General features: G+C 35.6%; 3 protein-coding genes across 5 annotated transcripts; 1 reads left to right on the plus strand and 2 right to left on the minus strand.

The window, feature by feature from the left end:
• Window positions 1-90: 90 nt before the first annotated feature.
• LOC106156436 (dihydrofolate reductase) lies at window positions 91-4,083 on the minus strand. Its single transcript, XM_013531694.2, has 6 exons — window positions 4,001-4,083; window positions 1,948-1,997; window positions 1,698-1,803; window positions 1,263-1,389; window positions 920-1,029; window positions 91-608 (listed from the first exon to the last, which is right to left on the minus strand). The coding sequence occupies exons 1-6, from the start codon at window positions 4,054-4,056 to the stop codon at window positions 506-508; spliced, it is 552 nt and encodes a 183-aa protein (XP_013387148.2). The 5' UTR covers window positions 4,057-4,083; the 3' UTR covers window positions 91-505.
• On the minus strand, window positions 2,365-7,044 carry LOC106173214 (dihydrofolate reductase-like). Of its 3 annotated transcripts, XM_087005708.1 has the most exons (7): window positions 6,831-7,044; window positions 6,366-6,415; window positions 6,040-6,145; window positions 5,668-5,791; window positions 5,205-5,321; window positions 4,969-5,038; window positions 4,072-4,089 (listed from the first exon to the last, which is right to left on the minus strand). In XM_087005708.1, exons 1-6 carry the CDS (start codon window positions 6,914-6,916, stop codon window positions 5,018-5,020), a joined length of 504 nt encoding a protein of 167 aa, XP_086861834.1. In that variant the 5' UTR covers window positions 6,917-7,044; the 3' UTR covers window positions 4,072-4,089; window positions 4,969-5,017. The 3 variants fall into 3 exon arrangements, with proteins under 3 accessions (XP_086861832.1, XP_086861833.1, XP_086861834.1); XM_087005706.1 differs by having other exon boundaries at window positions 2,365-5,038; window positions 5,209-5,321; XM_087005707.1 differs by having other exon boundaries at window positions 2,365-5,038.
• A 131-nt stretch (window positions 7,045-7,175) lies between these two features.
• Window positions 7,176-15,583, plus strand: LOC106173231 (nucleolar RNA helicase 2). Its single transcript, XM_013554283.3, has 14 exons — window positions 7,176-7,360; window positions 9,300-9,552; window positions 9,728-9,811; window positions 10,040-10,059; window positions 10,240-10,314; window positions 10,523-10,640; window positions 11,182-11,367; window positions 11,698-11,867; window positions 12,204-12,410; window positions 12,898-13,122; window positions 13,524-13,597; window positions 13,756-13,915; window positions 14,284-14,418; window positions 14,808-15,583. Exons 1-14 carry the CDS (start codon window positions 7,280-7,282, stop codon window positions 15,159-15,161), a joined length of 2,142 nt encoding a protein of 713 aa, XP_013409737.2. The 5' UTR covers window positions 7,176-7,279; the 3' UTR covers window positions 15,162-15,583.
• Window positions 15,584-16,365: the final 782 nt, after the last annotated feature.

Here is a 16,365-nt window from a genome sequence, read left to right on the forward strand (position 1 = left end):
TTTAGGTGAAAAGTTTGCACAGGCGGTAAATAAACAAGCGCGGCTTTGAACTCGGTCGGTACGTCTGGGATTCGTAATGGCAGTAGAGTGGTAATGGACGTAAATATTTTATTAGCACTATCGAAAGTCGGCAAACTATCACTAGATGTTTCCCAGACTTTAAAACGAGTGTTTAGATAAGTGATAGGTAACTTAAATATGTATGCTTCTTTAACTAAACGCTGCACATTTTCCTACAAAAACTAAGCATGTTACTTTTGTCATATTGTGTCACAAAACAATTAAGACAATCAAAATTAAATTAACTACCAAGTATTTCCAATAAAGTTCTTTATATTTCCCAATAGTATCTTTTCATTGTAAATTACTTTCCCGTTAGAGGTCAGCACCAGACTGTTAACTATTTTTACCGTCAGATGCCAGCACTGTATGGTGCACTAGCCAAACACTTAAAACAAAGAGGGCGCTAGCAGCTGGAGAACAAGATATTAACACGTGACTTTCCTTATTTATTCTTCAGATAGTTTCGTATTCTATCTGATATTGTGCTTCTTTCAAACACTAGAAACTGGTATTTAATGCCACTATCCTGAAGGACATCAGAAGTTCTGAAAAGGCAAATAAAAATATATCAATATTTTTAAGTAAAAGGATTAATTTTTAAAAATTCTGTAGAATAATTGTGTCGTGTTTATCTTAAATACATTTTAAACATGCATTAAACTTAAAATACTCTCAATTCATTATAGAGACTTGTTTGAAAAATTACCACACCCAAAAGAAAATGTCTTTAGTGTGAACACCGGACCAACTTAAACAATAATGTAAAGGAATACTGCATCACAGTTGTTAAACAGGCACAGTAGTAAAGTGGAATAAATATAAATATATTTAAGCATAACATGACAAACATACATACTCTATTTCATGGTATATGTCTTCAAATGGTGGGAAAAAGGTGTCAGCATCAAAATCTCTGTAAATCTTTGTAAGATAAATTCTTCTACAGTTGGTGCATCCAATTGCCTCCTGTAAAATGTGGTAACTTTATTGTTATAATAATTTATAAATTTATTTATTTTACTAATTATTATTCCAGTAAAACAGGTTTTCAGAGCAAACATTTGCTAAGGGACAAATAAAAATTGCATTTTCTATGTCATTTTTTATGTTTTGGTAGGAATTACTATTCAAACGATGTATTTTCTATGAAACACAACTTCCTTTTAAACAAATTGAGACAAATAATGAAAATGACCCACCTTGAAGACCATTTCTCCCCCCATCACCCAAATCTTCTCCACCTGGTCACATAATGGTGGAGATGTCACATATTGCACAGCATCATCCAGGCTCCTGGCAATATATTCCACATACTCTGGCCTTTCACTGAATAGGAAAAATCATGCAAGATAATACAATGTATCTTCTCTTACCAAAAAATTGGACATTTTGTACATTGTTAAATCTGTTAAGTCCCAGAATGGGGGGGGGGGGGGGGGGGGGGGGGGGGGGAGAAATAGAGAATAACCCCCAACACCACCAAGTGCCACCCCCCCCATACCCTACCCTACACCTGTATTGTGCAAGTTTACTTCAAATTCAGAAAAATATGCATATAATTTTTTTAAAATAATGATAAAAAAAAATTATCAGCTTAAAGATTTTTTTATATTTTTGCTTTAAAGCTTACTTACTTCATAGATCTACTAATGACCACGTTTATCACAGAGGGGTTGGACTTTTCTTCAAGCCCCGTTTCTTCCCAAGTTACTTTGCCTTTAATATGGACACACTTCTTGCCTGAAGATATATAACCAATCTGAATACCTTTAATCAATAATCTTCACACCACTGTTTCATCGATCTGTAAAAGTGCCTGTATAAGTCGGTGCCTGGTAATAGTCTTAAACCTTAAAAACCACACAGATATTTATACCTACATACCTGGATCACTCACATCAGAAGTCAGGTTTATGTAATGCTCATAGTCTCCTCTGCAAACAAAAGCAATATAATGTTTTAAAATCTGATCTGATAAAAGGCTTTAAATTTGACAAAATACATTTAAAATCTTTTTGATAAATACTTTGCAGTTCTCTCTAACCAGTTACATGTTGCTAATGAATAAATTTGGAGCGGAATCATAATATTGTAATTTATAATTAATTGATGAATGATAATAATTCATGTGCTATATAAATCTCAATAGATTACACAGGTAGCTAGGATACATTATTACAACTTAACAGTGACACGATAGAAGTACTTCACAGACTGAAAAGAACCTTCTAACAGAAGTAATTGGTGCGCTCTGATTTTGAAAAAGTGCATGCAATATACTATAAAATACATGAACATGACTGACAAAAGGGATCATTTATTTAAAATATTATAGAAATCACAAAAAGAAAAATTATAAAAAAACATGGTGTGTATTTTTTGTTAAGTCTCTATAGAATGATTTACTTTTTTATCACGATTATACAAGAAACTATGCAAAAAAATCTACTTTATATTACGTATATTGTATACATAAAATGTGTCGTTATATAACAAGTGAATATAACCTCATATTTCTGGGTTACCCACAGCCCTGTTGTTCACTTACAATACAGCATGAGCTATTCTTTTGCAATATTAAATTACTTTCAATGTGTGCAAGCATTATTCATTTTTTTCAAACAGTATCTTTACCAATAATAGGCATATGGACCATGTATTTTATAACATTCTTAATGGTTTTAATAAGCAATAAAATAATGATAAATATTTGTAGAAAGGTTACACTAATATGCTTACAGAAAATTAAGTGCTGTTTCTTACAACCATTTCCATTTTACCAAATACGTCAATGGCATGCACCCAGTGGTTACCCTCTCCCAGGGTGACAGATTGATTTTTCACAAGATATTCACAGATATTTATGTCTTAAGATAAATAGACAGTCATTTGATTCTCTGGCTTTTTGAAAATTGGCCAATAATATCTGCTACCCTGGTAGAGAGTACCAGTGGTTATGGGATCTCATCAGCATGTCTGTGTCATTTTGAATAACTTCATTCTTCCACATGTTCAACAGTAGAAGCCATGTTTTTATGCTGTTTGAAATTTAGGATAATCAAATTTCATTTTTTTTTTCATTAATCAGTAAGTGGCATCACACTTTCAGACAGTTACATACTAGTATTGATACAAAATCACAGAGCTCTTGTGAAGAATTTTGAAATCATGGATCTGATTGGCATAGAACTCAAGGCATGAAGTATTTGGTCAGAAGGTACAGGAAACGGCAGAACTGTGGTGATGATAAGAGTTTCCAGTGATACTGCTATTCTGGGTACTATACAATCATAATATGTGAAAACCAGAAAATATGAATCATTTCACTGGCTTTTCTGTACTCCAGAATGCAATATAAGAAAATGTTGAACCCTAGCTCTACTTCACAAGTTTTTGGGTAAAAGAATATTTTAAGAGAAACTTATGGAGTAGAGAGTTCTACCAATGTTATCACCACTACTAAACTGAACCAGTAAAAGGAACAGTGCATAAGGCATTTTGGTATCAAATCTTATTATTTTCAGTCTCTGCGTACATCTGAAAGATATGCCACTTCCATGTCAAAAGATATCCGTTGCTGAACTTGCAATGCAAAGTGAAATGGCAAAGAATTGATGTGATCATTCATTTATTATAGCTAAAAGAAAGTGAAGTGAAAAGTAGTCTGAAAAATGTCTATTTATAAATGTCTACTTAGAAAGGTATATCTGGATTTTAAAAAATGACAGTGATGATTAGTGAGTACTTAAAAGAATTGTTGAGGATATGTACACCAAGTTAATTCAATTTTTAGGCCAAAACCCCATGCCTTGTCTCTGATATGCACACAAAGAAAAAAGAAATAAAATGAAAACATCCAGACTGGTTTAGAAAAGCAAGGGTGTTACAGCAGCTCTCTACTACACATATGCCCACATATATGATGTATTGTACTTACTTAATGTAAGGCCATGCTATTCTTCCATTTTTGCCTATCCCTCTATTATTGCACATAGCAGCACATATACTGAAGTACCTTCCCCTAACCTACAAAATTTATTATATTTTCATTTCATTCTTCATTAAAATGCACTCTATAATTACCTAATACAGGGACAGGGGAGGGGGTTATAGTAAGCACTGCAAGGAATAGAACTTTTCAGTGGGAACATTGTGAATTTTACAGAAACAGCATTTTTTAAGTTGTAAATTCTTAAAGCAACAAGACTGAAAAGCAGGTTGCCCTATTGTTCTGTGCTATTCAGTAAAATAACTAAAAATGCAGTATAGATATACAACATTTAGGATTCTAATTCTAAAGTTATATTTCTGAGAGATTGATGTAGTTTGCCCATTAAAAAGATTGAGACATAACTGCATATTTGTGGAATAACATGTAGTAATATCAAATGTGGCTGGCAGGACAATATGCTTTTAACTGCCCAAACCAAAAGCAACTTATTTCCGCATTTAACACATCATTTCTCAAATTTGTGGTGTTGGGACGAATATATAAACACATCACTAAGTATACATAAAAGTCATACAAAAAGACTTTTATTCCAAGCCTAATTCTTTTGCATAAATTTTCAGCTGCCATAAAAAAACATTATCATGGTTGTTTGTCACACTAAAACTTAATCTACATAAAATTCCCATTTAATTAACATCTACTCAGAAACAATCAGATGCAAAAAGTACAAAAGTACAAAATCAGACATAATCAGGCTATCACAATCAAAAAGTCCACACTTATTATAGGATTCCACAATTACTTTTCTTAGTGCCCATAAGAACTCTTTCAGGAAGCCCACATTAAGTTTCTTATTTTGTCACAGTGCTTGTTGCAACTTCTGTACTGTAATGTTCATAAGAGTCTTGAGATTCTTCTTTGGTTTGCATGTACAGTTATTGATGTTAGTCTACCTTTTCATAGACTTCAAACTGATAGTTAATGTCCTTCTCTGTCTGCATATCACTTGGAACAGATGGGTCTCTGCAAATATGACAAGAACATATCAGATTAAGAATTCTGGATAAAGAATCCACTCTTTATGGATATGAAACAAATTTTATATTATGCAAAATCGGATTAAAAAAAAAAAATTAAAAAGTAAATAAAAAGACAACATATTTTAGTCTGTTGTATCTAAGCTACATACCAACCTGACCATAGCAAACTTGTCTTGTGCAAAGTCTGGTAGGAATGTGTCACACTCAAAGTCTGCCATCACTTTGGTTAAGTAGATTCTATGACACTGGGGAGATTTCAGAGCCATCTGGAAATGGAAACAAGTGAATTCTTGAAAATAGCCTCACCTGATACGTTTTATTATGGGGATAGTCCAAGACAACCCACTCTTAAAAATTGTCAAATCAAGCAAGGTTATTTGGGATATTTGCATGTTTTCTTGTCTTCTTTGACATCACCAAGTGGTTATCCCCACAAACAAGTTTTGTTCTCATTAACAATTTCATCATGAAATAAAAAGGCATGGCTACTACTGTGGATGGCTTTTATTCAAGATAGCATTTTTGAAACAGATAATTGTTCTATAATTCCTGATAAAAAGTCATATGCCTTATATGTCTAAAGGTTAAAAGCATCCAAGTATTTATATCTACCTCATATATTGCACTTCCACCAATGACGAACAAGCTCTCCACTTTATCTGACAAAGGTGGAGTCGACAGAAGACTCAAAGCATCTTCAAGACTTCTAGATATATGAGCTCCATCTGGACTATCTCTGAAAAAATGTAACATCATAATTTAGTGGACAACACTGTCCTTTGACTTGCTTGATAGTAAAACAAAAACCAATGCTTTTCATCACCACCATTACTATACTGAACAAGCTTTCTGATCTGTACCATAAATATCACCAAAAACTAAATCTGACAGATGATAATTTGACAAATAATCTATGACTAACCACAGTACTCATCTTTTAAACTGCCTTAAGGTATAATGCAGAAATACATGTATTATACTCACTTCATTTCTCTACTGAGAACTACATTTATTCGGTTGGCAAGTGGTCTAAACTTCTCTGGTATAGAGAACCATGTTTTCCTTCCCATTATGACAGCGTTTTTCTTGTCTGAAATAAAACTCTGGCCATGAAGTTCTGTTAATAAATAAAATATAGAATACAACTTCACACTATAAAATACACAGTTGTTCTGCATTGCTATTGATAAAATTTGACAATATGAAAGGAACACTTTCTAATTGCAAAGGAAAAAATGGACAAAAGTACTCTAAGTGCATATGTAAAAGCATTCATCAGAGTTAAAAATCAAGTGAGTTGAGAGTCATACCTGGGTCTTTTGTTTCTGATGTAATTTTCTTGAAAAAATTCATATCTCCCCTAAAATGTTTAAACCATTAAATATAAATAAAAAAACAAGTACTGATACATACTACCATGTACATGTATATCATGTCTATATCAATATATAGCATAAGGACACTGTATCTCTACTGAATACCACCACACATCTTCACACCAAAAAAAGTTAAAATAAATGCATTAAGAATTTTGCTGTATTAAAAATCTCTTGATTACAATTATTTAAAATTTTCATACTAATTGTACTCCACGTGTCATAGATATTATTTGACCTAATTCTGTATATTTTGTGTTTTAACTTCCAATGGTAAACCTAAGTATGTGCAGCGTAGCACTACTTACTACTACTACTGACAGTAACACTAACAAGTTGCAGTTACATTTACTGATATACAGGTAGTACTGGTAGTCTTCGCGCTTGCACTCCACTTACCTTAACCTCCAAGGTAATTGACCGTTTATACCAATGCCCCTGTTGTTGCACATGGCAACTACCAAGTTCAGCTTAACATCTGGCATTATCACAGGTTTTATGAGATAAAGATTATGTAGGTTACAAGTAGTATTATTTTGCGCTAAATATGCTCTACTTTTATGAAGGTTACAATGAAATTAGCGGCATTTAAAATGCGCACATGTTATGCGCATATCGCTTAAAACATTACGAAAAATACCACGAATCCTCAAGGATACTTGTGAATGATTTTCTGAAACATTTTATTATATTATATTAACAAAGAGTTAAATTTTTTAAACTAACTAAATCTCAAACACCCAGAAAAAAGTTACATTATATCAATTTTATTACCTAAGCGATCTTTTCCATGTGGTGTGTTTCACGTGTACACAGAAATCTCAAAGGAACCTCAATTTGTGAATGAAATGGCCCAGCTAAGAGAAGATGATACAGCGGATGTTGTAGATAATGTTGTGGCCAAAAAAGAGAAGAAGAGTAAAGACAAGGTAGGTTTGTTGTTTAATGATTTCAAAGACCAAGATTAAGGTAGCCTGTCTTTCACAATCAGTGAATCACACATTGAAATGGCTATCTACACGTGTTCATCATACCCCTTGTTACTTTAGTTAAGTACGTAAAATGGGTCTTAGTCGGTCAAATATTTCTGGCGTATGGTTGACAAATAAAATGGTTATTATTACACGTGACATGGGTCTTAGTCGGTCATATATTTCTGGCGTATGGCTGACAAATAAAATGGTTATTATTTTAGTACTTTCCCTCTCCTTTAACCCTCTCTACATTTCAAAGAATCAGCCAGTTTACCTGTTCAACTTTATATATTCACTCTTGTGTTTTTGTCTGATACTGACAGGGGAATTTAAGTTTAATAACTCGAACTTGTATTGGAACCCCTTTTTTCATCTCTCCCTGTTTTGAGTAGCATTCTAATTTCTACTATAGTACTAAAATTCCAGGGATTTTGCTGGCAACTGAGATATAAGTGTATGAATATTTGTCCATCACACTGTCAAGTCCTGTCATCAATTACCACTATTTTAAGTCGGTATAAACTCAACACACGTCTACATATATACCTCAGTGTTAGTGAGTACACCAAGATCTCGTCTTTCACAAAATTTTTGTGTGTCATAGGAAGTCACAGCACTTTACAACACCTCTCCCCCAATCTCCTCCAAGCGCAGCAGAAACAATCTTCTGGAGCAACGACCCCTTCACTATGAAACAATTAAGCAGAAAATGAGACAGTTGATGAGTTTAAAGTTTAAGATATGGTGTGTCAATGCTCATTACCCTGTGGTATAGTGATTCTACATTTCTAGATATAGTATAACTAATTTTCAGAATATGTATGGCTTCTAGGAGAGCAGAGGTATGAGAACGCAAAGATAAACCCATGAATCTTGTGACCTGTTTGTTTTGTTATGTATCCAGGTCTTTTATATTTTTACGAGACATACAGATGGAGTTAGTTCCATAGGTTATGACGGGGGACACCAGTGCACCCCATATATACGATTTAGGTTTTGTGTCCCTTAAAACACACCCTATGCGACATTGCTCCATAATATGCCTTGGTTGCAGAACCAATTTCTAGCAGCATTATTGTTCTCATCAAAGAACACATATGTACCAGTTACCCCAAGATATATATTGGGAAAATAACCCAACCAGGTTTTCACTATTTCTTCTGACCCTTTGAAACAGTGGCAGTGGATCAGGTATCTTTTCTGCGACTATTTAATATAGTGTGCCACACAGCGTCATCTACAGCAGAGTTGTTGTGCAGACCTCGGGCCTTGCAGGACCAGAACTTGCCTACCTTCAAGCCTGACTGCCCTGTCAAGATTTTGATTCTGAGTATCCCACTCACCCGAAAGTTCGGTGCCTACCCTCACCAAGTGTGGCGACACCACTGCCTTTTTGAATTTTCCCCACTCCACTGGTGTAAATGTGTGTTTACAGTGTCATGGGTGATATCCTACTGCTACAAATGCTCCTTCTGCTCTGATCGTCGTGATTTCCTCCTCTCTGGGATATGTAAGGGGATCACACTGCAACTACCCCAGCTATGGTGACCTTGCTCTCAAGGACAGGTAGTGGCCCCAAGATGTCCATGTTCCCAGCTATGTGGGAGAGCCCAAATTTCCCCCTCATTTTATCCACATGGCAATGGGAATCAAAGACTGTCAGTGGCTTAGTATAGGCAGTTGTTCTTTTTCCTCAGCAGATGGCTCAAATAGGAATTGAAACTCTTGACTGTCCTCATTCTACAGAAATGCTCACGAGACTGAAGCAATAGCTCTATGTAGATTGATCCAACTCCATGAGACTTAATGCAATCAGTTAATATTAACATGCCTCATCTTTTGTATTCACCAGCTGTTTTGTATTCGACTCAGCACCAGGTCTTATTGTTTTCAGAAAAAGAAAAAAGAGAAAAAAGATAAAGAAAGAAAACGAAAAGCAGAAGCTGCAGAAGTTGAAGAGAATGGTGAAGTGTCCCCTAAGAAAGCAAAAACTGAAATAAATGGAAAACAATCCTCGAAAAAGGCAAAAACAACAGAGGAGGAGGAGACCCCACCATCCATAGATCTTCCAGAACTGACCCAAGAGCAACAAGATGGAGCTTTCAGTAAATTCAGGATATCTAATCCAATGGTTGAAAAATTACAGGGTAAGAAATGTAGTGTTCTCTCTCTGATTTAAAATATTGTCTAAATTAATTTCAGAATAAACAGTTAAAAAGATTGGTGGTTTTGATCCCAAATAACCATGTTGAGCATTCAGTTGTAAATGAATTACCCTAGTTTAGTTCATTTTGCAGTGTAGTTTACCTGTTTTATTTCCAGGGCGCAGTGTGACGTACTTATTTCCAATCCAAGCACAGACATTCGACCATGTTTATGATGGCTTTGATGTCATTGCTCAAGCCAGTGAGTTCTTTACATAGTGTGACTTTATGGATTTTACTGGTCTTTAGTTTACAATTTACAAATTTTATACTATTTATCCTAAAATTTCAATTCTTTTATGTCCTGTACATTAGAAAAGTAAATGTAAAGCTTAATTTCTGTCTTATTGCTGAGTATTATTGAATTATACTTAATACTTATCACCACAAGACTAATACTGGTATTTGGTAATTTTGATCTATTTTTCAGGAACTGGAACTGGTAAAACAGTGAGTATTTTTTATTTTTAAAGTCCTTTAAAGTAATATATAATGTTATAGACTTTTATTTTATCACAAGTTGTTAAGTTTAGCTTTTATTCAACATTTTCAGTAGGAGCAAGCCACAACAGATAATGTACCAATAGGTTTCAATGTTGAATTGCTGCTAAGAGATGAACTTTGTTTCAGTTATCATTTGCCCTACCACTGGTAGAGAAGCTGCAGTTAGAGGGGACCAAGGGGAAGCATGGAAGACCACCCAAGGTAAACATTTCAATCTGACTTGTTGTTCAACTTAATTTTTTATTTTCAATATTGAGAAATGATATTTAAACTGTAATTATCTGTTGCATTAATCATGACAGACTTAGCAATAGCAATCTTAGCAATAAATGTGTGTTGTATGATTAATTAATTTGTTAATAGTATAAAATTACAATATGTAACATATTTTGGTTATCTTCCACTGCAGGTTTTGGTGATGGCCCCCACCAGAGAGCTAGCAAAGCAAGTCAGTGAAGACTTTGAGTCCATAACAGAGACCCTGAAGGTGTTCTGTATATATGGAGGTACAGCCTTTGCTCCCCAGGGTAAGGAAAACCACTCCCACTAGGATGGGGGAGAAAATAAAACTTAGCTTACAAGATCAGATTTTTTATTTCCTGTGTTCAGAAGCATAAACCGCATGCCATATTTTTACATGTCTTGGTTAATGATAGAATTTACATCAATATGACAATCTTAGCATGAAATTGAGGAAATGTCATAACACTTGAAAAATGTCTGTATATACTGGTACAGTTAATATGATAGCAGTTTTTCACTATTATCTTAATATTTTCTGTTTGGAACATAGAAGACCCCTTGAGAGATTCAGATATTCTACCAGTTAATGTTGGCAATCACACCGTAACAGTATAAAGAGACATGAATGTTGAGGCACAATTGACAAAACATTTACTTCGCAGTTACCTTTTAGAATGAAGTAATTTTTCTTCAGTCAACAGCTTTATATTGAAATAGTTTGTACCTCTATAATTTTGATGTCCAGCAGAACGGTTACCTTAAGCTTTTGAAACACTTAATACCAAGTTTCATCTAGTCAGCAGAGTTGATTGCTTTTGTCTTCAGAGCAAGCCATCAGGAAGGGTCTGGACATTCTTGTGGGGACACCTGGCCGTATCCTGGACTATGTCCGCAAGGGGACCCTGGACCTGGTCCACCTGAGGCACGTGGTCCTGGACGAGGTGGACAGGATGCTGGACATGGGGTTCACGGAGTCTGTGGAGGAAATATTACAGGCGGCGTACAAGACTGGTAAGATGGATGGTTTTGACTTTGGCCTAGACTTGATATAATTTTGTGAATGTTAGTTTGTTACATCTGTATTGTAAGTAAATCGGGTGTTAAAAATTAGCTTTTATAGAATAGATTAAAACTTATATAAATTCCTAAATTTAGGTTAGTGGCAGGGACAGATACCTTTTGGGAAATGAATAGTTTTGTCTGTTGCTGACATGGATTTTAGGTTATTAAATCTGTCATTTAGCAGGTATTTTTCTCAGTAGATTCACAAACAACCACTACAATAAGATATATTTTGCATTACAAAAAGATAAAAATAGTAAATCTGCTGTGTTGTGTCAGGTGGTGTAGCTGATGCCCTGGCTGGCAGTCCTGATACCCCCCAGACCCTGCTGTTCTCAGCCACCCTGCCCCCCTGGGTTCACAAGACAGCACAGAAGTACATGAAGGGAGACGTGAAACACGTGGACTTGATTGGTAACCAGGACATCAGGACTGCCACCACTGTCCAGGTGAGAACTGGTTAACACCTTTTAACACCTGTACAGGTGTATTGAACATCAATATGTGATGGCCATGCTTGCAGATGTACATTTTTGTTAAGTGCTTCAAGATTATAATGTATCTTGGTTAAAGATTGAGGAATATTGGAATATTTTATACACTTAATAATTTTCTGATTATTTAGTTACTGCTGTGAAAAACTAAAATACACAGCATTTGGTATTTGTTGACTTCAGACTTCATCATCGGGCATAAATTTTGTAATATTTTGTATTGAACACTATGAACTGACATGAAAACAATACCATATTGTGAGATGGTCATTTTGTGTGGTGACATTTCAGCACATGGCTATCAAGTGTGGGTACCAGGACAGAGCAGCCACCATAGGTGCAGTGATACAGGTGTACAGTGGGAACCACGGCAGGGCCATGGTCTTCTGTCAGACCAAGAGAGACGCTGATGAGCTGGCCGTCAGCTCTGACATCAAAGTGGAGGCCCATGTCCTCCACGGGGACGTTCCACAGGAGAAGAGAGAGATGGTGCTGAAGGTAAGGTTATATAGAATTAGGAAAGCACCAAGAAAGTGCAGACCTCTACCAAGGCAGCTCATTATTAATTGATTAATCAATGAATCAATCACTTCCAAATTCTTGTCAATTCTAATTTGGCCAATTGCTGACTTACCCTGAAAATTTTTTCAAAATCCCAGAGTAACTTCATGAGTTGAGCTGTTAACTAACATACCAAAAAAGACAAAAGCATAACCTTTGGCAGGAGGAATTGTGCATAAAATTTCCTTAGTTGTCTGGTTTTACAGTAGCTGTGATCAATCAAGTATGTTAAATTTTACAAGATAACTTCTGACATATCAGATGCAGGCCAATTACAGACATAGGCATATCTAATTCATTTACATTAAAGAACCCCAGATTATTCTTCTCTTTGTAACAGTAGTAATTTACTATTATGTCTCTCTTAAAGTCCACTTGTACAATAACTTTCAACAGAACTAAGTATCATCCATATTGCTTACAGAAATTCAGAGAAGGGAAGTACCGTTGCCTGGTAACCACAGATGTTGCTGCGCGTGGTCTGGACATCCCAGAGGTGGACCTGGTCATCCAGTGTAGTCCGCCCAAGGACGTCGAGTCATACATTCACAGGTCTGGCAGGACTGGCAGAGCAGGGAGAGAGGGCGTCTGTATCTGCTTCTATAAATTCCAGGAGGAGAGGGATCTGCAGTGGGTGGAGCATAAAGCTGTAAGATGATGATGATTGTGATTTTTTTTTTAGGGAATGCTTGAACTTAAATTGAATTATGTTGAATTTTGACTTGAAAGGTGGTAATGTTTGAAATTGTCAAGAAATCTAAGGGCTTTTGTCACATCACACTTTTAATGTAGACTCTCCTGTATATGGAGTAAACTATGATAAACCCAGTTAATAGCAAGTGCTTTTCATTTATAAAATGTCTGGTAATTTGACTAGCTCATGTCCAATCCAATCAACTAGGAAATATTAAAATCTTATTTAGATTATCTTATTTTAGACATTATTTAATTGAATATATCCTTTTAAAACGTAATAATTATATATAAGTTATTGATTTAATATTCTTTTTTAACTTGATGCAGAATTCTATATTTTGCCTTATTTTCTAGGGAATAAAGTTTAAAAGGATTGGTGGCCCCACCCCAAATGACATAATTAAAGCAGCAGCAAAAGATGCAGCAAGGTAAGACTTCAATAGATTCATGATCTGAATAACAGCGCTTAGATGTGTAAGAAGATATTACCAACATTAATAACTGAAATGATTTAAAAACATTTTTTGTCAGTTGCACCACTTCTGTTTAGCGTAGGAAAATGAAAAATGCTGAAAAATAATTTCAGGTCTTTGGATGATGTCGGAGAAGAGACCCTCCAAAATTTCACTTCCTCGGCCAGGGAGTTGATAGAGGAGAAGGGGGCAGAGAGGGCACTGGCGGCAGCTCTGGCGGTCATCTCAGGGAGTACTAATATTGTCGCCAGATCTCTGTTAACTTCTCAGGAGGTGAGTTCATATGGAAAACTTCAATAATAGTTAATATGGAATACTTCAATTATAGTTAAATGGGATGCTGTAATAATAGCTAACACAGAATTCTTTAATAATGCAACAAGCTAGATTGGTGCTGTAAAGTTTAAAGGGGTCGTTATCTTACGTATATGCAAAGTACAGTGTGTGACAAACTGGTTTAATTGATCAATTATAAAAATTGCAGAAATAGTGCTTTGATAAAATTAAGTTTGATCATTGTAAACATGTGTCTGATATGTCCAAAATTCAGGCAGAGTTTCTCCACCCTTATCCAGAGATATTAAATACAGTGGAAAACTTTAACATCCATTTGTGATGCTGACTTACATCTTATGTTGTAGGGTTACACCACATATATTTTCCGCACCAACATTGAGATGCGCGGCACAGGTTATGCATGGAGAGGCATAGAGCAGCAGCTCACTCCTGACATGAAGGAGAGCATCAAGGGAATGAGAATGTGCAAAGATAGAATGGTGAGTGGGGGAATTCATTTAAAGTTTACAAAAGTCTTTTTCAAAAACTGTATTGTAAGTTTTTCAGGTGTTAAAAATTAGCTTTTATTGAATAGATTAAAACTAAGGATTAGGTATGAGTTACTTTAGCTACTTTTAGACTTATTTTATTTATTTTACATATTTATTTTCATTTTTTGCTTGTTTTGATTTTGATAGGTGTTTGGCTTCTGCATTTTGTAAAGTACCAGATCAGGTGTCTATATTATTTATTTTAACCATCTCACATTCATTCAGTTCAGTTCTGAATTGGTATGTAGATAATCATATGGCCATACAATATAATAAGATAATATGACTGGGCCATTGCTATTCTGTAATTAATACAATCGAAATTTCTCTAATTCTAGGGGTGTGTGTTTGACCTGCCATCAGAACACGACGAGTTCATAGCCCAGAACTGGCAGGATGGGAGATATGACAGCTTGACCGTGGCCACAGAGCTGCCCGAAATACTGGACAGTGCTGGGGGAGGGGGCGGCCAGTACGGGAGTGGACAGGGGAGGGGCTTCCAGAGAAACGGAAGTTTCAACGGAGGTCAGAGAAATGGATTTGGTAACAGAGGACGATTTGGAGATAGAGGGCGAGGTCAAGGTCGCGGCAGGGGTCAAGGACGAGGTCGGGGATATCAAAGAGGAGGATTCAGAAGCTTTGGAGCTAGTAATGGGACTCCCCAAAATAAGAAAACGACTTTTGATGACTGATTTTCTCTCTCAGGTACAAATAAGACATGGAGATCAGTCTTTGCTGCCCCCCACTCAGCACTTATTTATTTAATAAATGGTGGGACATGTTTTCTGATGTAAATAAAGTCACACAGAAAGATTGGTGCAAAATTTGAAAAAAATTGGCCGCCCAGAGTTGTCTACATATTGTTAAAACTCTGATTTGTTGACTTTGGCAATAAAATATACTATTGTCCCTGTATAAATAAACTAATTTATAACTGAAACAATGTTGCAATTTACAGTTTATAAAAGTAAGTTATATGTTTATCCATATTGTACATTTTATCTGTATTACTTGATAATCTTCATTATGAAGTATGAATGGTAAAAAATTCTGCATGGAATATGCTAGCTGTAAAATAAAGCAAGCTCAGAAAATAAACTCCATGAACATTTTATATGTATGTTTTTTAATTTGATTTACTCAAAGTTGCACTAATTTAGTAGACAAAAATATGTCAGTATAGAAGTAGTATGAAATTGATCTGCTAAGAATTGAGTTTAATGTGGCACTATGTATACTGACAGTCAATGAAAATGCATCCGAAAACTTTCTTGTATTTTTTTTTACCGAGAATCGATTCCAACCATTTACAGGCCTACCCAACTACCAGACTCGGCACCTACGGATCCAGAATAAACCGGTATATCAGACCACACTACCCGTTTGCAAGGTGTGTGTCAGATCGCATTACAGAGTATCAGCCACCACACCGATTTTGCCTGGTGCGCGATGTGATAGCGATGATCCTAGTAATAGATAGACCCCGAGTCAGCGAGGGTTATGTGGCATACACGAGTGCGAAGCACGAGTGGATGTCACATAACCCTCGCTGACGAGGGATCTATCTTATTTAGACCACGGGTCCATTAGCGGGTTATAACGCATTCATGCGAGACGTGCGGTTATGCGAGTTACACCACGTCGGAATCTTTTGTTCTTCACTTCCACCGTGGTCTAAAGCGGGGTTGGAAAGTAGTGCATCTCATCTAGATTCATGTGCTGCTGCAATTGTCCCTGTTTATGCTAAAAATCTGACAATACCGCAATTTTTAACAAAAAATTTAGGTTCGAACATAGCCAATGATGTTTTGTAAATAAGAACTTGCAAACTTATATATTCATTTAGAAAACTAGACCTAATTTTGATAGCGGAAGCATATTCTGTCGGGGGTTTAA

Source organism: Lingula anatina, chromosome 2, assembly GCF_051362555.1.
Source record: "Lingula anatina isolate TDL-2025a chromosome 2, LinAna3.0, whole genome shotgun sequence".
NCBI classification, from domain to species: Eukaryota; Metazoa; Brachiopoda; class Lingulata; order Lingulida; family Lingulidae; genus Lingula; species Lingula anatina.

Coding starts and splice junctions, on each gene's coding strand:
- LOC106173214 (XM_087005706.1), bottom strand. CDS start 6,916: ATGCCAGATGTTAAGCTGAACTTGGTAGTTGCCATGTGCAACAACAGG. Junction 6,146..6,365: donor ATCAGAAACAAAAGACCCAG/GTATGACTCTCA, acceptor GTTTTATTTCAG/ACAAGAAAAACGCTGTCATA. Junction 5,039..5,208: donor GACAAGTTTGCTATGGTCAG/GTTGGTATGTAG, acceptor TCATATTTGCAG/AGACCCATCTGTTCCAAGTG.
- LOC106156436 (XM_013531694.2), bottom strand. CDS start 4,056: ATGTGCAATAATAGAGGGATAGGCAAAAATGGAAGAATAGCATGGCCT. Junction 1,998..4,000: donor ATAGCATGGCCTTACATTAA/GTAAGTACAATA, acceptor TTTTGTTTGCAG/AGGAGACTATGAGCATTACA. Junction 609..919: donor GACATATACCATGAAATAGA/GTATGTATGTTT, acceptor TTGCCTTTTCAG/AACTTCTGATGTCCTTCAGG.
- LOC106173231 (XM_013554283.3), top strand. CDS start 7,280: ATGGCCCAGCTAAGAGAAGATGATACAGCGGATGTTGTAGATAATGTT. Junction 7,361..9,299: donor AGAAGAAGAGTAAAGACAAG/GTAGGTTTGTTG, acceptor TATTGTTTTCAG/AAAAAGAAAAAAGAGAAAAA. Junction 9,553..9,727: donor AATGGTTGAAAAATTACAGG/GTAAGAAATGTA, acceptor TTTTATTTCCAG/GGCGCAGTGTGACGTACTTA.